Raw genomic sequence first — 22,716 nt, 5'->3', positions numbered from 1 at the left:
CTGAGATGGTGTGGAGTAGAGTAAGGCATGCATTACATACGTTCTTGTTATATCTCTAGAAGCTCATCTCTTAGAAAGCAAGGCTACTGTGAAGTATAGCCTATTTGGATCTGGATGCGATACATTTATTTTGATAAAGTTGTGTACCCTACAGTCTTGTAAATTCAGCTGTTCTTCACATCCCAAGTTCGTCAACCACTTCATTTTAGCAAAATCATGCCGTCTTCAAGCACCAATGCAAGAATGCATGTTCTTGAATTATCGGTCTCAATCTTGAATCATCTGTCTCTACCAAATTTCAGTTAGAGGCAAGAACATTAACTGGTCTAACCAATTGATTTGGTGAGACCATGTAGCGCAATAGATTTGAAAATCTTTTTAAGCAGTCCAGCACATTCATGGAGGTGCACCATTTATCATAATGCTTGTCGGAGGGTGGGTTTGGAATCTAGTTTCCTAGTCTTTTCTTCCAATGGCGCATCCCCCATTCATCAAGTTATCTGTCGTTTCAATTACTCAACACTACTAAAGCAGATACTAAATCTGGTTTCATATTAGGCCTTTGCATGTGATCAAGAAAGTCTAGAACTATACACGATTTTAGAAATGTCTGCAACAATCATTTCTTCGACGTTCTTTGTATCATTGGATTTCATTTGTCATCCTTCTAATCCAATAACCTTCACCGAAATAACATCCCATTTTACCAGAGAAATTTCAAACCCAATCCAGGATTTAACAAGAAACCATAATCCCATATCCCTGTCACTCAACCACGTTCTCATCAGCATTGGAACCTTAAAATTCAACCATGTAGATCTAACACCCGCAGTTAGAAAATAAAGGTGTTGGATTGCGGACGAGAGATTTGGATTCTTATGGTCCAGAAATCTTGAGCTTACACGAAGACTGAAGTACACAAGAACAGGTTTGATTCTGGCAATTTGTCGAGCATCTTCATGCACAATCAGTGACTCAGAAAGTGCAGCATGGTCTAAGAATTACGTTGACAGTTGACTATGATAGTATTCAGCAGCTAATTTATAAATGAATTAGAATCAAAGTGGTTATATTTATCACAAAAAACAGGAAAAACATAAACCGAAGAATTAAATTAGATTAAATAAACGATTGAAGTAGATTAAATAAACAATTGACTTCAATTCAACATACTAACTAAAAGCCATAATTTGGAGATATTCTATCATCTAATATTAAAGAATGAACCATTAAATCTTACAAAAGAAAAGGCCCTCTCAGAAGCAAGACAAGATATCCAAGTCATTCACCTTTTCACTCAATCTGCATATGTTGTACCAAAGTCTGCCAACCCCATTCCATCCTTGCTTGGGAACTCATTGAAACTTTAATAAGAAGCAACTAAGCATCACCCTCAAACAGGACTTGGACAGGTTAGTTGCCAAACTGTCGTGATCTTTTCTATCTGCAGTCCATGAGCTTTTATAAGCTCGTAATGTCAACAAGAATCCTAACTAACTGTAAAAGCGACTATGGTACACACTGTAACATGTTCTTAATTAGAACTACAAGGGGCGGTTAAGTGTGTGTTAATGTCCACCTGAGATTGAGGCATTTTCCTTGACAACTTCTCCACCCTTTGAATGGAGTCCTTTGGCAAATAGCAAGGAAACCCCACCAGTGAAGCTCCTGAAGAAGCCCGCAATTAATCTCGCCGTTTGGCTTAAATTAGAATCTTCAAAATAGTCAATCATTTGCCTTTCTCTCGCAAGAATGAATAGCTCTCAAGAGTTTGAAGTTAGCCTTCAATCACATCTCCATGTGTTTCATTAACAATTCGTGGAGCTTCAATTTGCAGCAGAGGTACCCCGTGATCCTCTTTGGGTTCCTTACAATGATCAGGATCCTCATCAACATCAGATGGTGGAGAGTCGGAACTGTAAACGGGTGAATCTTGAACAACAGCAACCTGAGTCGCGCTTGATGACTCCTCCTCAAGACTACCTTCTGAGGCGACATATGATATGCCATACCTCTGCCCATGACTTAGTGCTGGACAGAACCCCTGTCATCCACAGACGGAGGCTCACCATATAAATAAAGTATACATCACATTTTTTATGCTGCTTGCATAATTTGTTGTCAAGTTCTAGAAGCGCATATTTATAACCTAAACTTTTAACTTCATAAGAACATATTTCACTCTGTGCTTTGTGTATTCCCTTTTAAAAAGTGTATATTAATAACCTACACTTCAAACTTGGTATGCTTCACCACATCCAGTGAAAAGCATTCACAAAGTTCTGTCATGAACAAGGAGAGAGAAAAGGCAAAAATAGTAGAAAGTTAGTATGAGAAAAAAGCACATTGCATTCTGTACTGACCTTAATCAATCCTGAGGGAGATGACTTTCGAAAACTGGATCCTGATAGAGAATTAGTGGAAGCTGTGTCTGTAAAAGATTCTGAGGTATTTGTGTCCGTAGAGTCCCTTACACTGTCTGAAGAGTATGTTTCTTGCCTCAGGTTGCTGCTTTTGCAGTATGCTCCAAGGTATGAACAATGTTCACTCACTAAAGAGATTTGTGGAGTCGCAGGAAGTAAGTGCCCTTCAGTGCTAAAGGTGTATCTGTAAATGGAGATTTTTTCCCACATGCTAGTTAGCGAGAGTAATGGCAGCGGGGCCAAGCTACTTCGAAGAAAACAGAAAATACTCCATACTGTGAACGATAACAACAAAAACTTAGTCATAACTGGCTTTATGGTACAATTAAATGATTTAGTTTTTATGGAGGTTTATCACATATTGTTGCCCACAGCTGCTGAGTGTCGGTAGGCAAGCACATAAAACAGAAAAGGTACAATAAAGTCAAGTGTTAGAATGAATTAACACAAGGTTCACCAAACAGATTTCAAAATGTCAACAACTTACTTGTATGGGCCATTCTCAACCAAATTATCTGGACCAGCAGCCAAATCAAATAGCAACCACAAGTATTTGACCTGAAAGAGTTAACATAAAGCAAATGAAGATGAGAGAGAGAGAGAGAATGCATGTTGAGACTCAACAAAATAGAAATCATGAATAAGTCTGAAAGGTGCTCCCTTGAACCCGATGCCATTCTTAAGTTCCCAAGCCTAAGGTTGGCATTTTAAGATGAGTCTCCACATGGTAGTTCGTAAAAAGGAATTTTTATGTACATAGGGAAAAGTGTAAAAAAGCCTTGCGCATAAAAGCTTCAGCATCAGACGTGTGAAACACCCCCAAGTACTTACAGTCTCAGCCAGAAAGAAGCTTTCCATGTGATCTTCCTGCTGGTGAAACTCTACATCTGATATATGACAATATCCACAAGTGCATCGAGCCCCATACTGCAAGCTTGCAAGCATGTCTCGGCCGGCATCAAGAAATCTATGCAATTTTGACAAACTTCAGATTGCATAAATTTATAAAAAAAAATTCAATGCAGACATGCACTATTTTATTTATTGTTATACTATGTTTAAGAAGATATATCAATTATGGAGGAGTAACTACATTCAATTTTCATAATCTTCAGCATTCAGGTGATATATTTAGGCAATCAGTGAGAGAAAAATTCACTAAGCGCATCAAGAAAATCCCAATTAATCACAACAAAAAACTCCCTTAACATACACTACCTTAAATTTGGAGAAACAAATGAATGCTTATGACTCATACTATAGTTCTAGTTCTAAATACCCAATTCCAGAATTGATCTAATAAAGGGACCTTGTAGTAATTAGAACTGTACACTTATGGACGGCTTCTTCACGTTATAGAAAAACTAAAAGACTGAACCTGCATCAAATGGTGGCGTAATGTTAAGAATGCAAGTATGAAACAAACAACGAGTGTTAGCATATGGTAAAGCATTTAAGTATCTTTAGTCATCCACTTGGATATTTCCTCACTTCCAACATATTTCCTACTTCAAACCCCAAATAGGGATGAAGGAGGGCCCTCCCTGTCCAAATTTAGTTGGCTCAGCCTTTCCATAGTATTGAAAGATTCAAGCAGGCACCCCCCCAGAACCTCTCTTTGCTTTACATAGTACAGAGCATGAAATATCTGATTTCAGTAAAGTGTTCTTCACAGAAGTGAAGCAAACCTGGGGTTTCGTGTAGCTTTGTACAGCCAATATGTGCTTTCTATTAATTCTGGACGTAGTGGATAGCTTTTCTGACCTTGCTGTGACAAGTTTGACAATTGACGACAAGATCATGATGTTAGAGGAACTATATATAAAGGAAATGATAAGCACGGAAGCTAAGAAGCACAGGGCAAAAAAAAAATGACAACTGAAAAACTTGGGAACCTCAAATAATTGGAAACAATTGTTTTCTAATGAACTAAGTCTTATTTACGTCTTTGGTGTTCCTCCCATGGAATCCTATCTATAACCTAAGGGCATACTTAGCTATGCAAATAAAGAGATATCTAGAAGTACTGGTCCATTTACTGATCTACAAACTTCTATTCTGCCTTAGTCAGCCCTCTCAAATTACAACAGATGCACAATAGGAAAAGGTTATACAAAGATGGCAGTAAATAGACTACCTGAACATTGAAAGTGGCCAGATTGAAACCCTCTGGAGTGAAACCATATCGTTTCCAGACGCTAAAGAAGGCAGCATGAGTTCTGATTGCAGGCTCAATATCCCCAGCAAGAACCTTCCACAATTATCATGTGCAGATTTCATTACTTAAGGCAATACTGAAATTTTACTACATAAAATGGAGATAAACCAACATATAGGATAAATATAAAAAACTTACCTGAAGGCCAGGCCAGAATGCTTGCAGGCTATTAAACAATGGCCAAACAAGGGCGGCAGAATTCATGTTTACCTCCACATACCTATAAATAACTAAAGACATAATTAGTATATTTCTTTAATGAATTGAATAGTGAAAATGAAGAAAGACATAACAGTTGAACAGGGCTGAAGTTCAATATGTAATTAGGAAGAGCTCGTCGATAAATTTACTTACCAAGGATCATTATAAAGATAGAGCATTGCTGCCCTATAAGCTTCTTGGAATATGAAAAGATACTCTTCATCACCAAACAATAAATAAGCCTGAAAGCAATTTAAATAATGATTAGAAAAGGAAGGAATTAAACACTTGCAAGATCCAGTACATGATTGGAAGTCAAAATGAAGCAAAATGTAAGTGCTGTACTTTGTCAAAATGGCAACTTTACAAAATAAATCTAATTGTCTCTTTCATCTGTTTAAATGAAAGTTACATCCATATAATTTCTGACAATTTATGTAGCATCTAGATGTTCTTCTAATCGCTTTCATCTTCACATCCTACTCACTCATAGCATGCTCACGACTGCTATAATTGGCAATGAGATTAATAGAACTCATGAATGCATTAACCACAAAGCATAGAAAAGATGAGCTCAAAGGAAAACCTAGTGTTGCAACTGAAAGATGGAGACACAGTCACACTGAAGATGAAGCCAGAGGAAATAAATCTGGAAAATTATTGATTTTATTAGATGATTACTTCTAATTAAGTTATGAATCTTAAATTCTAACAGCTACCAGAATTCTCAACAGAACAATTTTTTTTAGTGAAAAGGTTAATTATTTTTCTAGAAGTACATTTGAGTTCACAGGTAGTGACACTACTTACTACAGTCAAACATAAATTTACCATCCTAGTGTTATCAACTTGTGTAGAAAAATATATATTAGTAATGCATAGGAACCAATGAGAGAATGAAGTCCAGTATTGAAGAACTAATTTTTCATACCATAACAGGGCCGTTAGAACAAGTGTTCAATTAATGGGTGCTAAATCAGAATAGACGGCCATGAAGATCAAATACACCACATGGGATTTAAGCTTTCAAGGGCCAATTACATAGGGAAATGAGTGGATTATAAGAGCATCAAGATTATCCAACATCTCAAAGACAAGAAAAACCATTCCAGGAGAACTGCTGTCGAATTTAAAAGATCATCCTCATCATAAGAGCCACGGAGAGAAAATATAGGTGCTTCAAATGCATTGGTTGGAACAAATTCGAGCTTTGCATCATGCGATGATGCATAGTACAATGAAGATTCACAGTTCCAACAGAAGAGAACTCACCTTTAGTAGATACTCATAGAAAGAGTCTATACTGGTTCCTATTCCAGCATCCTGCAGCTCAAAACAAAAGTACCAACTAAGATTGCCACATCATATTCATCTCATCATATGCATAGATGTGACAGATAAAAGTAAATCATGATTATCTTAAGGAAGGTTCTCTGCATGTTTTACATGCAGTTTAAAATAGATGTCCTACACAAAATAAGGCATCATTTATGTAAAAGATAACACCATTCGATGGAAAAAGGCAACACATAATGCACAAATAAATACAACCACCAAAACTGACACTTCTTAAGCAAACATCAGATTTTACAATCTAAGTAGAATCGGATATAAGTTATAGCAAAATAAGTCTCCTTTCAAAAACGTTACCAGGTTGAAGAAATAACCTTTTGAGTCCATTCACCAGTAAAAACATCTATATGAGCACCAACTAGGTTAATCCTCGAACGGCGAGCCCATAGTCCTCGAACTGCGTTCTTTGTCACTTGTTCAAAAACTACAAATCCACAAGGCAAACACTGGGAAAATGAAAACTGTGTGCCAAAATGCCAAAACTCGCTTAGAGCGTATCTCGCTATTGCTCAAAAATATAAATCATCGAGAAAAAGAAAAGATATATATGTCCAAAAATAATGCACTGTATTACATTATCGATGTTATTAGGCATCACATCGAATAGCGCATATTCAATTTCTCTAAAGTTTTCAGTATAACTTCCAAGACATCCAGCAGAAGTTCCCAGTTACGCATTGTTGCATAAAAGATGAATATCAAAATTGCAACCTGATCAATGTGGAAACAATCATGACAGCAGCCAGACCAATATTTACATCTTATTAGAAAGATATATTTACTTTATCTCAAGATATAGACTCTTGAAAAAGTAAGAAAATCAGATCCACTTACCCACAGAGGATTTATGGTAAATCCACTCACCCCCCAACCCCCACTCCCACAAAAAAAAAAAAAAAAGAAGAAGAAAGATTAATGTCTCCATGCATAAGGATATAACACTGTATCACTTACTGGGATCATTTGTCAAGCGGCTAAGAACACCAAATTCCAATGTTAGGGTCCCACCACCAGCTGTTGATGTTATCTACACAAATAAGATCTGTATTATTATCTAAAATTCCATACAAACAAAATCATCAATAGGAGCAAGATGGATAAAAAATCAATTTTAAGGAATAACGAGTGAGATGTCGGTTACAAACAGACATACAAGAAATCTAATTTCATCATGGCCCATATGTAACATTCAATGTGTTAATTGCCAATCATCATATAATATACTTGAAATGCTCAAACACAAATCCTCTAACCTCAGACCTAGAAGAGATGAACTTGGAACTTCCTATATTGTGGAGTTGCTGTGTTGTATGTAAAGAAGTACTACAGGAATTAGTCCAAGAAAGCATTATCCAACTAGTGCTATAAAGCCAAGACAAGGATAACTTTGAGACTGAATTGATCTTGGAACGCTATGACATAACTACCAGAGAACTATAGGACGCAGATCAGTCAATTCACACAAATGTCCTTCAAAAGCAGTTCAAACATGTGCTACGTTGACATAAAAATTGTGCAGAAAGGGAGAGAGTAAAATCAAAAGAATCAAGAAATTAGATGGAATTGGTATCACGGGGCATCTTATGGTTCTTAAGGAAAACCAAAAAAATGGACTATTATCCTTTTGCATTCTCTATAACTATTTACTAATATGTGAAATAAGCAGCACAATAAGAGGGTGAAGAGAATACAAAGAGTCTTTGCCTTGCTTTCATTTTCATCTACTCCATGCATTAGATTGACTGACCCAAAAGGAATTCCTGCAGAAAAATATGATTTACAAATATCAGAAAGATCATACATAACACCAGTACAAAAGAAGATGAAATTGTAGTAAACACTACTGGGAAAAAAATAAAGATTGGCGACAGTGTACACAACTTGAAATTGGTAGCTTATACAAGTTTGAAGATGTTACCAGTAAGAAACACATGTTTTTTTAAATGTTAACTTCCATATAGGTATACAAGTCGAATTAAGTAAAAATATCCAGTGCAAGCAAGCTTTACTGAGCTGGTGTTTAAAAGCCACAATAATCCACAGATGATACCTGTAGGAGTATCGAATGCAGGTAACATTCTACGAGCTAAATCCTCTGCCAGGTGAAGTAACTCATCATCATATGAGGGTATCCTCATGCCCTGCAGTAGTCAAACTTCAAAAATACCATTTGCAAGTTCTGGATAAACTGGAAACATTTACAGTGCTTTTTCGCCATGCACTTATGTTATATATTATCATGAGACCAAAGCAGCAACCATATCTATAATAAGGTGGCAATCAAGTTTTTAAGATGTCTATGCCAGTATCATGTTCCATCAGTTGTGTGAAGGAGACACTATTAAGCACAAAATAGAAACCAGTTTTTACTACATAACAATTCATTGGCAAAATTCTTCCATCATTTACCCACAACAGAAAAATGAATAAATTAAAAAATCCCTAATCTGTATGTAGAAAAGGAACCGAAAAGAATTCAAACAATGATGACTATAGGATCTTCTGTCCATGAAGTTATACCGTGTTATAATCGCTCGCAATGAGATGAGCAGAAAGTAAGCCTCCAAGTACTCTTATTGTAGTTTCAAAGACAGATACTGTCTTGTTCTGCAAAATAATAAAGAACTCCAGATTTAGCCTGTCTTATTCTGCACAATAATATAAGAGCTCCAAATTTAGCCAGGGAGTTAGCTTTCATAAACTGAGTACTGCTACCTACGTTGTCAACATGCTTTGACAGTTAACTTCCTTATCATAGAAATAATAGTAGTTAAAATTTGGAACTCTGCAAGTGTGTAAATTTCTTCTCATCAAACATTTAATCAAGATGAATTCCAGCTCCACACAGATTAAAAGACTAAAGAGATATAACGCCACACCCTTTGACTAGTAAATACAAGTTAGAACACAAGACAAATTTAAGAAAGGAAGAATCATTATAGCCAACAATATAGGAAGATAGAAGGCAGAAACAAGATGGGGAAATTCAGAATTTCAAAAATGATTTATTATTGAAATAATTCACATTTTCCAAGTGCCACTTCACCATCTTCATTTTCTTTTGGTGTCCCTATTGGGTAAAGAATACATATCCCAAGTCATCATAACCAAGTTGGAGTTAGTTTGCAGATCCTAGCAACAAAATGCTTAGTCAACAATGCTAGTTTGTCATAAAAAGGAAGGCAAATGATACTCCTACGAAATTGTTAATTTTTGTCTATCATTTCAGAAGTAGACAGCAAATGAAAGAAATGCCAGAGAGGCATTTTTCATATTAACTTGTCACCAGAATAGACGAGAAGTTCCAGATACAAAAAGAAGATTGTCATCTATCACAGATATGAGACATTATAAGCAAGATATATACCTTCTTTTACGTTGTCCTTAGTGTGCTAAGAAAATCAAAATTACATGAACAGATGGAAGTTCGGACTGAACCATGTGGAAGGAATCATTCATAAGTTCATTTTCATGCAAGACAAACACAAAATCTATACTCACAATATCAAATCGAAGATTTTTACCAATCCATTCAACAGATACAGTGAAGCGCTCTCTATCACCAAGCAAAGCCAGTGTGTCCAACGAATCAATCTGAGTACAGAAACACGATATACTATAAAGCTGATTAACGTTAAAGTTACAATTGCCATAAAACATTAAGCAAATAAATGGTTGTTGATTTCACCAATGTTAATGCATATCCTCCAAGTGTGTCTTCCCCTCCGCATGATAAGGGTTTCAATTCATCTCGTGGAAATGCGTGCTTCATGTATCCATCAAATGCATGATAGAACATTTCACGCACCTATATCATATACAGATGTTTTTAGCGACCAGAAACACATCAACCCACCCTCTAAAACTGAAAAGAACTTTCAATTCGATGTAAACAAAGGAAAATTGATGCAGAATCAAAGACAAGATTCATTCAATTTTTCCTCAGGATAAAAGTTGATAAAATATTGGAGTCTTTAAAATAAACAAAACAGGAAGCAGAGGCACTCTTCCATTAAAACCAGAGCTTTCATGTTTTTCTTTTCAAGAAGTCTCTTAAACAACTTTTGAGAAGTAAAACAATAGAGACAATGTACATCTTTTGAAATGTTTTTCTGTCCCGTCGGCATAAAAAGAGAGAACTTTTTCCACAATCCGCAGTGTACATTGCTTTCTCTTATCTTCTTACAGTCCTCCAAACCCCATTTAGTCCCTCGCCCAAATCAAATAAATCACTCTGCAATTACTCTCAAAATCAACCCAGTTCAACTAAAATCCAAGACAAACATCAAACACGCTAGAACTCTACAAATCCATAACCGTACTGCTTACTTTACCCCTATCTTATATAACATCCAGTAACTCGCAAAGCACAATGAAACATCACAAGAAACAATAAACAATTCACCAGAAAACAATCGCGCATTTACAAAAAAAGAATTAACTTTTCCGGGAAAGATATCAATCCAACTATTGTTGAAATGAAGTGTATCAATACAACTTGGAATACTATCAAGAATGGAATGACCTCATCTCTGAGCTGCTTGGCTTCTCCCTTAGTGACTCCTTCTGCCAGAATCTCGCATACAAAATAGTCCGAAAATATTAGCAGAATTAGCAACAGAGGCTTCTTCGGAGCACCCATAGATCCCTCGCAGTAAGCGTGTCCGTGTGAGTGAGAGACAGAGAGATTGCGATATCTGCGAAGTGGCGACGATGGAAATTTAGCATTTTGCCACGCCGGTGGTTGAAATCGTAAACAATTAGATAGTTTCTAGGATGAAATCGTAATAACAAGTAGTGTGGGGGATAAAACCATAAATAATAAATAGTGTTGGGGCTAAAATTGGTAGTAACAGAAGTAGTATCACCAACCTAAGTACTATTTTCTTCTTTTTTCCAAAAAAAAAGTACTATTTTATTATTTATGCTTTAGTAATTGAAAGTTATATGTTTTTCTCCCCTTTTTAGTTGAAGAACATTTATAAAAGGCAAATGTTTTTTTTGGCTAATTTCATTTTCTTCTTCGAGATTTGATATAATTATTTATAAATTTCATATGATTTAAAAAATTATATTTAATATTTTATATTTTCGTCCAATAAACAAATTTTTCTATTGATCAAAATTCACTGACTTAATAATTTTAGCAAAATAAATAAATAAATAAAACTTCATATTTAGTCCACATTAACTTATTGAAAGTCAAATAAATTTTTTTCTAACCGAAATACGTTGTGCAGTAACATCATAAAATTAAATATCAGACCATAGCATGCTCTTGGATTGGATTGGGCCACTTTTGGGCTCAATATATATTTCTTTCTGATATCTAAAATGTACTTGATGTATGCATAAGTGCTTGAGGTATGTCTCTTTCTAATAAATTACACTTTCATAAGTTCAGAGTCACAAAACAATCACAACTATCCACTGTGTACATGATGGGATTCATGTGAAAATGCATTATTCGAAAAAGAATTACATATTTCTAAACCATGTTTACCTAAATTTGATCAAAAAAGCCTTATTTTGCCTTGAAAAATTGTCCTCTGCTATCAACCTTCAGTTCCCAGCCATGAACAAACAGATACTACATAACCACTGGTTGTTCTCCTTCAAGCTCAGATATCACAATCAATGCGTCGGTCGCTTCAAGACTTAGAGGCTCCGACTTGGGAACCGGGTTTATCACCTACAACAATCAAGGCCCAAGGTCGAGCTAAACTATCATTTTGATCGATATATAAACAAAATAAACATCACTTACCTTCTTATTGTTTTTAACGTAGCCAATAGCAACTTCTCTGCGTAGATTTGCTCTTTCTGATAGCTCGTTGAAGGACGGATTCTCTCCTCGTTTCATGTAGAGGCCGATGTCCTGTCCAAGAACCACGAACAAGTTCATCAAGCCACTCATTATATGGTTTGGAGTTTGGCTAGAATAACTAATTATGATTATACCTCAACCCCTTTTCAAGTTACAATACCTCCCTCTTAGTTTTTGCATTTAAGAAAACCTTACAATTTCTTTATGTTTTGGGATTAAAGACAACAAATACATGTCCCTATGTTTTTTGAAATAAAACATTAAATCCCAAAATACATAATAATGTGCTATAAACTTAAACCGAGGTTTTTGTAATTGCCGTGGGAAGGGGATCGCATCAGTAATTACATTAATTGCTAAGCAAGGTCGTTATAAACATCATGCCTTGAGGTTTTACCTTTACGTATATTTCATCTCCCTCTGCATTGAGAACGTCTTGCCAAACCTCATTCAGTTCGCTATTTTCAGCCACTGTAAACGCAACAAATCTTAATATTGTCAGCACGATCCAAAATGAAACATATTGAAAAGAATGGAAATAGAACGCTTTCTGAACCTTGTGCTGTCACTAGGCTCATTACTTCCTCTGCTGCAATATATGTTAGGGATGGTCTGATCCTCGTAATCTGTAAAGCAACGAGATTCACGCATTGCAGTCATTCACTTCTTTGAAAAATGGCCCATATGAATTTTTAACGGCTATTTTAGGTTCACAAAGAATTACCTGTTTCCCCAATTTGGAATCCACGATTTCGGCTACAAGATTGTGCACCTGCAGGTTGCAGAAACTGGTTAATTTGGACAGGTGGAAATGCATCAAACTGAGTGTATCACGAAAGAACACATGATAAGAAGATTTTCAGGCAGAATGATAACTGGATTCTGAATGAAAATTCTGACATTGTTAACTTCAGGTTATCTGTATCTAAATTTATAGGATAACTTTATATATTCCTCTCTGATGTCAAAAGTTACAGCTCTAACCAACTTCTTTCAAGTCGGCAATATGTCTGTCCACCAAGATTAAGAAGTTTGATATAAAGCACTTATGATAGAAACTTATCCAAGAAAATACTTTGAAGCAACTTACCTTTACTCCAAGTTTACCGCAGATACTTTCAGCAAGAAGAAGAGAGTATGCTGAGTTTTTATCTGCCCTTGATGGGTCTAAACCACAAAGTAGACGAAGTTTAAAATCAAGCTATTTTTGAAACAAATGAACATCAAAATCCTGTTACCTCCAACTTGCCACTCTTTATCAGATATTACAGCTATTGAAAATGGACAATCTTCTTCTTTCTTGAAGGACCTCTGAATGTTGATAATTGTATCCTCTAGGGTATCGTATTCCATTGGATTTCCAACCTGAGATGGATGAGACGGGAACCAGTCAATCGAAATGGGAGGTGAATGCGAGAAGCACCTCAATGGTAACTTTTTCCAATGCTGAATGGATAACTTTGCAAATTTACTCTGTGGGAAACTTGAACATTTTTCAGCTTTCCTTGACTGGCAAGCTTGCATGCCTTGTATCTTTCATCCAAAGGAACATCTGACAGAATTTCCTGCAAGTGCGCATCAAGAAACATAGTAAATCAGCATGCTCCTGTTATATCATTGTTAACATTCAGTGCGAAATTTATGATAGACTGGCAAAAATTTAATATTGGAGTATAATCTACCAAAACGCTGCCAGGTCCAAGATAATTATCGTATTCTTGAATCATTTCTACAACGTCAGGGCGCCATCCGAGCACTAGTATACACTCTTTTGGACCTACGCTTCCGTCTGATGCCTACATGCAGAAGTTCAAAGATATCAATACTGCTATGAGGAGAGCAGACGAGCTCACATTATTGGGTAAAGGCATACCTTTGAACCTGATCTTTTTGGTCTTTTCACTATGTTTTCCAGCCTCTTTCTTGTGACATCCAGTGCTTGATTAAGGAATTCACTATTTTGCTTGAGGGTCTCCAGACTATTGATTGAGTTATCACTGTCTTGGACATCGTGCGGATACGAGAGCAGTGGTTTCTTCTTCCCATGCACGGGCGCAATGAACAACACCTGTGTGCAATATGAGAGTTTATATTCGTGCAAAATTCAAAAATAGCTCTCTTCTTTCAAGTAAGCAAGGCAAAGTTTATAGACAATTATTTATGAGATAAATATAAGTACATCAGTAATCAGCATCATTACATACCTTATCAGTTTCTTTCAGAACTTCTTCATCATTTGGGTGAAAGTATATCTTTCCATCTCGATAAAGACCACAAACAACAGCCTGGAAAGGTTATATAAACAGGAAATTACAAACTACCAGTTAGATTAGAAACGTCAACAAGTGGAGACAATTGTTATGCTTTACCTCCTGGAATCCACGCCTCAATTGCCTGTAACCTAGTCCTGCTAAGTGAGGAAAACTGCAAAGATTGAATACGTTTTCTGCCAGATCGAGATATCCCATTGTCAGAAATAGTAGGAATATAGGATGCGACTCTTCCTACATATACTCTAACAAAAGTTGCACAGAAAAGAAAATATGCCAGGTTGTTCCATTTGAAATAACTAATGAAACATTTTGAGATTCATAGAGTAAAAGAAGAGAAGATATAGGAAGTACTTCGATAGTTGAGCAAGTGTTTGTATATTTTAATAAGTCCTTTCTGCCGAGAGCATTGAACAAATAATTTGGATGTCACATTCTCCACAGGTTCTACTTTCAATCCTGAGATTGATTTTAAGAGGTCTCGTGTATTTGAACTTGAAACCTGCACCACAAACAAGATTAAAAAATTTCCAACTCGTAGTGAAAGAAAGAAAACCACCTATTTTTCAAATTACCTCAACTATAGTAGGCACAGAGGCCATCAGAGGAAGGGGTTGAAGAGCAAGCACAGACAGAAATGCATCTGAGTCAATTTCATACCTGAAGAAAATGAATAAAGAAATAGACATAAAAGATTGAGGCATATTATAATTACACTATTTTAAGGAATGGCTCGACAGTGACAATTGGTCCCCATGATATAGAAAATATCAGACTCTGGGCGGTCTTTTCAGTAATAGAGTGCACTATGTCTAGTTAAGGTCATCATTGGTGTCAGGAGCTTTTGGATCGCTGAAGGATCAAATGCATCAAGGAGGCCAAACTGAATAAAGGACAACGGTTCTATATAGTAGAAGTGTTGTTGTATGTCAGAACTGCAGTCTTGTCATCCAAGAAAAGTTAAACATAGCAACATGGGAAGCTGTTCAACTTCAATTCAAGAACCATTAGCTCCATATTTTCATTTCCCCAATTTCTCATCTTTTCATTCATTCATTAGTTCCCATTATTACATGATCAGCTGTCATGTTCTGCAAATTAACTGCTGTTATGTAATTTTGATAAGATGTTTATCTTCAACAGAGACTACTGAGAGGATAAGTCATTGGTAAATTTGCATACTAGATAAACATCTGGTCACCCATCTTTGCATATTTATTCAAATGTTTGTTATACTCATTGAACATTCCTCACTGATAATTGTGATTTAGGAAGCCAGAAAGGCAAAGCCATGCAGGTTTACAATCTACGAGAATTCAGTGCTTCACCATATTAAATGGCAGTCCTCTAACATTAGAACCCTGCAGACACATCAGAAAAGGAAGGGGAAAAAAAGAAGAGCAATCAAAGAAGATAACAAAGCTAGGTTGGAGTGTGAACATTGCAGGTCTGTCTTAAGTAACTCATCAGGATCCATCTAATACTTACCGATCTTCCTTTGTTGGTAATATAATTATGGCACGTGCTTTATTTGCTGCAGCTCTTTCAAATGACTTCGTTAAACTTAGACTACAACTGCATGAGGAGAGATTATATCAGAAATAAAGCAAGCAATTAGAAAAGACTAAAATATATTGCAAAGACGGGTAGGCACATCAAATCTATTTGTAAGCCTCAGTGATTAAAAAGGTACCCTTAAGAAGGCACAAAATATTGAGTAAATGCATGACAATATATGGTGAAAAATATTATGAAACAAATTAAAAGAAAGAATGATTTATTAATTTCAATATAATTACAATTGGGCAAGGAGAAGGAAATGGAAGTTCGAAAACCTCTCCCAACTTTGACTGCAAATTTGTTCTTGACTTATAATATTTAACAAGATATCAGTTTGCCTCCATGAACCAAACTAAAATATAGACCAAAATGCAGCTATAAGTTCTACTAAAGCCATTGAAGCTGTATGTAGTAATCACAATCTGCTGTATATTAGACCTCCCTTTATGTAAAGTCACAGAGTAATTTGTTGAGCAAGTTCATGTATAGCTGCCAAAGACTTATTGAACCAATGGGCCTGCATGGAGAGTTGAAAGCATTTTCTGTATATATCAAGCCAAGCGATTTCTTTAACTCAAACGAACTTCAGAATTACCATGTGAAAACCACAAGGTATCTCATCATAGTTACAACTATATGAATGTGCATAGGTGGAAGATATACCACAAAGAGGTCATTTGACAACTTCTAAATCAAGATATTTTCTAATGTATACCTCAGCTACTTAGAGTATACCTTTTTGTTAGAATATCAATATGATTGAGATCTTTGGCTATGTTGTCAGCCAATTTGTCCATCTGTTTCCTCGGGAGGTCAGACAAAAGAAGAATTCTCTGTCTCCTGTAAACATGTCTTGACATATAATAGGGGTAGCAATGTCTTAAAAAGAGTAGCTAAGTACAAATACACTAGAAAGCAATTACCTAGCAGTAGCAGTGCCCAAGCGAACGGCGAATTCATGGTACTTATTCAACTGCTTCAACACAAAGCTCAGGCGATTGTTAACTCCACAAATAATTATATGATCAGTCTCCAAAACTTGCACTTGTGCCCCTTCTCTGAGTCTGTGCATATTATTCTGTCAAAAATTCTAGTCAGGGGTACGACTTCTACTAAGCTCTATCAGAAACAGCATATTCTAAGATCTTACCCTAAATTGTTCAGTCATTGTGCTCAATAGCCGAGAATAGAATAATATGCCCCATATAGCAAGAACAAAGCCAATGACACGTTCAATTCGAGTTCTTTGCTGCAATTGAAGACAGAGAATGATTTTTAACAGTAAAAGTTACTACCTCAACATTTTTTTAGCAATACAATGAGAGTTACATTTTATCAAGTGACAAGATCGAATGGACAAAGACGAATCACACTTTCAGATGAGTGGATGATGAACACAGGCAAGCCCAAGCCTCCCAGAAGCAATCCTCAAGAGACTGAGTGCTACCCCTGTACTTCTCCATAGTATATATTTCAAATCAGCAAACATGCATGAGAGTCTAACAGAAGGAAGTCTTGATTATAGACAGAAAAGGCAATCCTAAAACACGAATAATGTAAGATCTTAAGTGTGCATGTTAATTTGTTAATTATGGAAAATCTGATGTAATCAGGTCACAATGAGGCTGCTACATTCCAATTCATGAAATGAAAAAAGAAAGGAGATTAATTACATAATATTTAATTAACTCTGATGGCATTAGGAATTACATAGGGAATTCCTACAAATAGGATGATTGAGAACATCAGTCACTGAAAAGAGATACAAATAACCAAGTCGATTTCTAGGTTGCCGAAGCGTGGGATGGCATTGCAAATGTGTCAACCAGCCTATTTGTTGTTCCAATCTTATTAGAAAAACATTTATAACCAGCTGAGCTTAGGTGCATTTTCCGCATAGTACTAGAAGCTGTCCTAGACATGAATACATTATACAGATGAGGAAATAATTACATAGTTTGGCTGTATGAATATTATCAAACAAATAAGGTCATAAGCATTGCCAAGGACCGATTGTCCACAAACCACTATTCAATAACCTAAGATTTTCATTAATTTTTTTAACGTATGATAAATACTTAACCTGAACTTAAAGAAGAGGAAACCACCAATAATGACAAACGAGAAGCATGCTGCAAGGAGCACAATAAAGAACCTGCAGAAAACCATATTAAGAACTTCTAATCAGGTCAGTACAAAGGGTAAGGTGAACGCAAGAAAGCTTGCATGGCAAAATATATGAAAAGAACAATGCAGCAAGGCACAATCATACTTTTACAACTTTCTTCATAGCAAGAGCATTATATTAGCTGATGTATATTTTCACGTTGGAGGTTTACACCCAAAAATTTATCAGTACTATACAAGTGACATTTTTTCGGCAGACCACGAGGTTTGGGTGCAAAGATTGCCTTCACCGATACCATATACCAAAGTCCTGGCTACAAAATAAAATTTCTTATACTGGTATATATGTCATGGGCATGCCAATGAATAAAGCAACAAGCTGCCCCTGAAATTAAGGGTACTCACTTGTCATACAAAACGTAAAGAATTCTAGGATAAATAAGGGCTGGGCATTAGCAATCAATACTTCCTAGAGAAGAAAAAGTGGTAAATCTATTGACAGTTCAATAATCAGAACTCAAACCATGTATAGACATGCATCACCTTTTAGTCAATATGTAAACTTAACTAAAGGCAATTTAATCGGGAAATGGCATTAGCTAATCTTACGTGGCAACGTTTCTCTCAAGTTGTATGTTGAACAAATAAATTAATCGAGCAAAACTCCATCTGACGTCTTGAAATGAAGGCAAAGAAACATCCAATTGGAGCGGTGTTGGTTTACTCAATGAATTAGACATGCAAGCAAAAGGCAAACTTGAAGCTGCAAATGTTCGAACAGCATAATGAAATGATTCTTGAACCACGTTCATGGCTGCATTTGTGCTATTTATGTGTATCAATCTAACTATGAAATAAGATGAGAGGGATGCCATAAGGAGTTTAGCTCCCCAATCCTGCACAGGCTTCAATACCAACTAGTCATTAGTTGCAAGGATACCATATGTACAAAATCTATAAGCATGCATCAGCTCTGAACAAATTAAGAGAAACACTTAGCACAAAAATGTGTATCAGATTCACAAGATTATACAGGAACAGCACTAATAAAAAAATCAAAGAAAAGGCAAAATGCATGCTTACTCCTTTTAGATCTAAGAGTAAAAGTGTTACTTTTCCTTTAAAAATAAACAGCAATCAATCCCCGCCATGGACTATGCACTACAGTATTTAGAAAGTTGTGTTGTGTGAGAGTAAATTGATGTTTTTCCCATAAAAGTAAATTTGGTGATCTGTTTTTTAACAGAAGCAGGAGTTAGCTAGTGAAAAGAATGAAGTTGAGAATGTCGGTTGAAATTCAAGACATTAATCATTCTGTTTTTACTTTTTTTATAATTCTTTCACAAACTATGGAGGTCATCAAAGAGATGTTGATCACAAGCAGAGAGGAGGGGCAGAAAAAAAACAGTATCTTCTCCCAGGGGAATATTATCTGCGTGAAACATGTAGATGCAATCAATACTTGATATCATTCTACGATGTTGAAAGAATGTCCTGCCACTCCACCCTCATCAAAGTGAGATGTTACAGTGCAAATGTTTCATCAAAACTTAGTAAGACAGCAGTATGTTCTCCAACAACAATAACCAGAATTTCCAAAGTCTGAAAATTGACAGTCCTGTAAACCAGTCAGACTTGTGCAGATTTTCCATTGTTTCTTAGTCTCTCTACTCCGAAGCCCCAGTGTGAATCTAACTAGAATAGAGACGAGCCAGGAGCTTGTGCCACATATATTAGCTATTCCCCTGACCTTGCTGGTTGTAGAACTATTTCTTGTAGATATATATCATTTTCCTTATGTTAGAAACTCCCTGAATTTCAATATTAAAAACGTGACTTTATGAAATAACAAGAAGCAAACATGTACTTACTTAATGGGACTAGAAACAAGAAAAGCAGGAAAGATCCTATAAACTTCAACTGAGGAAACATGATACATATTCTAATACATATATATTGCAAAATTTTCAAATAAATGTGTCCATGTTAATCAATCCAATTCTAATTCTTTTCTAAAAATTAGGCTAGTTACAAATTAATATTTGCCTGATGGCACCAATTTCTCAATGCACGCACCTGGGGACTATTCTTCAGGTCCACTGTCGGGAGACTATTCAGTTTGCTGGAAATACTTATTTTCATTGAAGGGCCCAACTTCCTCTGTGTTATTCTGGAAATACTCTTCCATTTTTCTGGCAAAAGATTATAGCAAATCTAAATAGAACATAATGGATCAATGGCAATGCAAATGAATGATCAGCAACGGGCCTCAGGGGACAGGACCAAATACACACTAAAATCTCTTGTGTTGCAGGTGGCTTGATGTTACTGGTCATAGTTAGATTAAGATCCTTGATGAAAATCAATGTTAGAGGTGGATTCAAGCTCACCTCTGTTGTTAACTAGCAAATTATCTAAACGAAATGTTGTAATGGGGATCCACCTGCAGCGGCACAGCCTTGACTTTCTGAAAATCATCCGAACATTGTCAGTTTGCAAAAGAAAACAACCTGAATACTACCAATCAATTTATACGTAGAATAAGGAACAAGGAGAGAAAACAGAACAATTGGATTATAAAACATAGATTGGATATGTCATTAGTGCAGATGACACAGAAGAACCATTTGCAAGCTCATATCTGTTGTACCGAACAAATAAAGAAGAAAAAAACAAGGAAGCCCAATAAATGTGAAAATAAATAAATACAAAACCTGTTGATTTATTTTGATTGTCAAAATTGTAACAGAATATCCAACATCAGAACAATCTCATGTCCGCAAATTTGTTATGTTCCTCAACAGAATAAAATTCACGGATTTCCACAAATTCTTCAGCTATAACGGAATTTCCGAAGAAGAACAGCGCATAGAAACATACATCAAACACACCATCAGATTGTAGTTTCATCAAGTTCTTGGAGCCTTGATGCAGTTGATTTTCCAAAACGAACACATCAAACAATCTTATTTGCAAGTCGCAAACTTAAATATATAGACATATGCAATTCTTGTAGAGGTACTCTTTCGGGCAAATGAACAAACGACTGATGTGGTTCAAAAACTTTCACATACATAATGCATGTACTTATACTCGACGCTGCATGAAGTCTATACCACACAGACAAAGATTGAATCTTTTGCATGTATTGATATTTTAAGAGTAAAGGGTCACCTCTTAGAAGAAACCCAACTCGATTCTTGATTTCTCGATGAAATCAATGGCCGCAAGCTGTATAACTGCAGCATCTCACTCTCTCTCTCCCTCTCTTTCTCTCTCTAAATACTCTCTCTCTCTCTCTCTCTCTCTGCGTGTGTATAGAGATGGCACAGAAACAGAGGTGGGTTCTTGAGGATATTCAGATTAATAAATGCATGTCTGAGAAATCTTAGGAAAAGAAGTGGAAAATACCCAGACAAGGACCGCTACCTTCCTATTAAAAAAATACTATTTTGTGAAATAAACAAAGTTTTGGACCTTATTCTTGATCTGGATTGGAAAAAAGAAAAGCGAATTGAAGAGATCGACAATCTAGATTTCGGTGATTGCACATAGAACAAATTTCTCACTTCTTCACTGCCACTTTACTGATATTTGTTTCATCTTCTTTTTCAGCATTTGTGTTTCAATAAACAATTTTTAATTTAAGAAATAAACTTAAAAATCTACAAAAATTTATTTTTGTAAGGATGAAAATCTAATAAAGGCTAACGGAATGAACTCATCATTAAACAAACTTTAAATTGATGGGATATTTGTAATTTTATAAATAACAACAAAGTGTTTTCAATAATTAGGCCAAACTTAAGAAATGCGGTTGGAATCGAATTGGATTTTCTATTGCAAACATTATTCTATCTTCTATTCCCTACAACACACGCTACGTATACACGCTACGTATATATAGATAACATCATATATTTTTGTATGTTGATTGAAGTGAAAGATGGACGTATTCAAAAGTAATTTTCTTTAATTTTAACTGCACTTATCATACATAAATTATTATTTTTAAATTATATATAAATTACATGATAAATGTATCACACAATATGTATATCACAGTCTAAAATTTCACTGTTATGGGGTATGATTGTACATCCACATTTTCTTTTTCAGCTGACAACTTGTTCTTGTACTGCTACCTTTCCAATGCCACATTATTTTCATAGTAGCAATTCAACTACTTTGTTTTTGTCCACCTACTCCACATTTCAATATATATATATATATATATATATATATATATTTATACGTATTTTGTATGTCTCTACATATACATGTTGCTTATCTTCAACACTCCAAAATATGTGATTCTAATGGTGGCTTGCATAATTTTCATGTGAGTGGACACATAATTAAACCCAAGAATTTGCAGGTATTATTTATTTATTTATTTATTTATTTTTCTTGATAGAAATGATCATATTATTTTTAAGATTAAAGTATGCATCCAATAAAGATAAGAAAAAGTTTATTACAAAGAGTAGATAAAAAACTACAAAAATGGGACTTAATCAAATATAAATTTGATCCACTAACATAGAAATGATGGAAGTTTCAATTTAGACCAACTTGAAATTTACAATAAAAGATTCAAATTTATGAAAAATTGTAATTTTGGTCCAAAAACATCGGCTGAAAAGATAAAAATCCCAATTTTTGGGTGTCACATGCGAGCCATGTGACAAATTCATTCGAATTAGAATTTTCTAGACTAAACTTGTCTTATTAATA

The 22,716-nt window shown here is 35.5% G+C and overlaps 2 protein-coding genes across 7 annotated transcripts; both read right to left on the bottom strand.

Moving 5' to 3' along the window:
* LOC105171632 (alpha-mannosidase I MNS4) lies at positions 1,098 to 11,837 on the bottom strand. Of its 2 annotated transcripts, XR_002287903.1 has the most exons (19): positions 11,699 to 11,837; positions 10,721 to 10,892; positions 9,884 to 10,003; positions 9,697 to 9,789; positions 8,716 to 8,802; positions 8,246 to 8,336; positions 7,900 to 7,955; positions 7,150 to 7,222; positions 6,510 to 6,619; positions 6,115 to 6,165; positions 4,996 to 5,084; positions 4,780 to 4,861; positions 4,561 to 4,674; positions 4,112 to 4,191; positions 3,255 to 3,390; positions 2,911 to 2,981; positions 2,364 to 2,607; positions 1,580 to 2,044; positions 1,098 to 1,444 (listed from the first exon to the last, which is right to left on the bottom strand). XR_002287903.1 is itself a non-coding variant. In XM_011092802.2 (18 exons), the coding sequence occupies exons 2-18, from the start codon at positions 10,835 to 10,837 to the stop codon at positions 1,778 to 1,780; spliced, it is 1,881 nt and encodes a 626-aa protein (XP_011091104.1). In that variant the 5' UTR covers positions 10,838 to 10,892; positions 11,699 to 11,837; the 3' UTR covers positions 1,098 to 1,777. The 2 variants fall into 2 exon arrangements, 1 of the variants encoding a protein (XP_011091104.1); XM_011092802.2 differs by having other exon boundaries at positions 1,098 to 2,044.
* LOC105171633 (putative ion channel POLLUX-like 2) lies at positions 11,524 to 21,528 on the bottom strand. 5 transcript variants are annotated; one of them, XM_011092803.2, is made up of 24 exons: positions 21,154 to 21,521; positions 20,370 to 20,446; positions 20,056 to 20,171; positions 18,589 to 18,884; positions 17,936 to 18,007; positions 17,226 to 17,301; positions 17,003 to 17,101; positions 16,776 to 16,930; positions 16,588 to 16,692; positions 15,781 to 15,867; positions 14,868 to 14,952; positions 14,647 to 14,794; positions 14,392 to 14,468; positions 14,227 to 14,307; positions 13,896 to 14,090; positions 13,705 to 13,818; positions 13,495 to 13,587; positions 13,261 to 13,387; positions 13,113 to 13,189; positions 12,747 to 12,794; positions 12,579 to 12,648; positions 12,420 to 12,493; positions 11,963 to 12,073; positions 11,524 to 11,887 (listed from the first exon to the last, which is right to left on the bottom strand). In XM_011092803.2, the coding sequence occupies exons 1-24, from the start codon at positions 21,225 to 21,227 to the stop codon at positions 11,786 to 11,788; spliced, it is 2,559 nt and encodes an 852-aa protein (XP_011091105.1). In that variant the 5' UTR covers positions 21,228 to 21,521; the 3' UTR covers positions 11,524 to 11,785. The 5 variants fall into 5 exon arrangements, 4 of the variants coding, with proteins under 4 accessions (XP_011091105.1, XP_011091106.1, XP_011091108.1 ...); XM_011092804.2 differs by having other exon boundaries at positions 18,589 to 18,875; XM_011092806.2 differs by lacking the exons at positions 18,589 to 18,884; positions 20,370 to 20,446; positions 21,154 to 21,521 and having other exon boundaries at positions 17,182 to 17,301.

Source organism: Sesamum indicum, linkage group LG10 (assembly GCF_000512975.1).
Source record: "Sesamum indicum cultivar Zhongzhi No. 13 linkage group LG10, S_indicum_v1.0, whole genome shotgun sequence".
Classification (NCBI taxonomy): domain Eukaryota; kingdom Viridiplantae; phylum Streptophyta; class Magnoliopsida; order Lamiales; family Pedaliaceae; genus Sesamum; species Sesamum indicum.
This window is presented reverse-complemented; position numbering and strand designations above follow the sequence as displayed.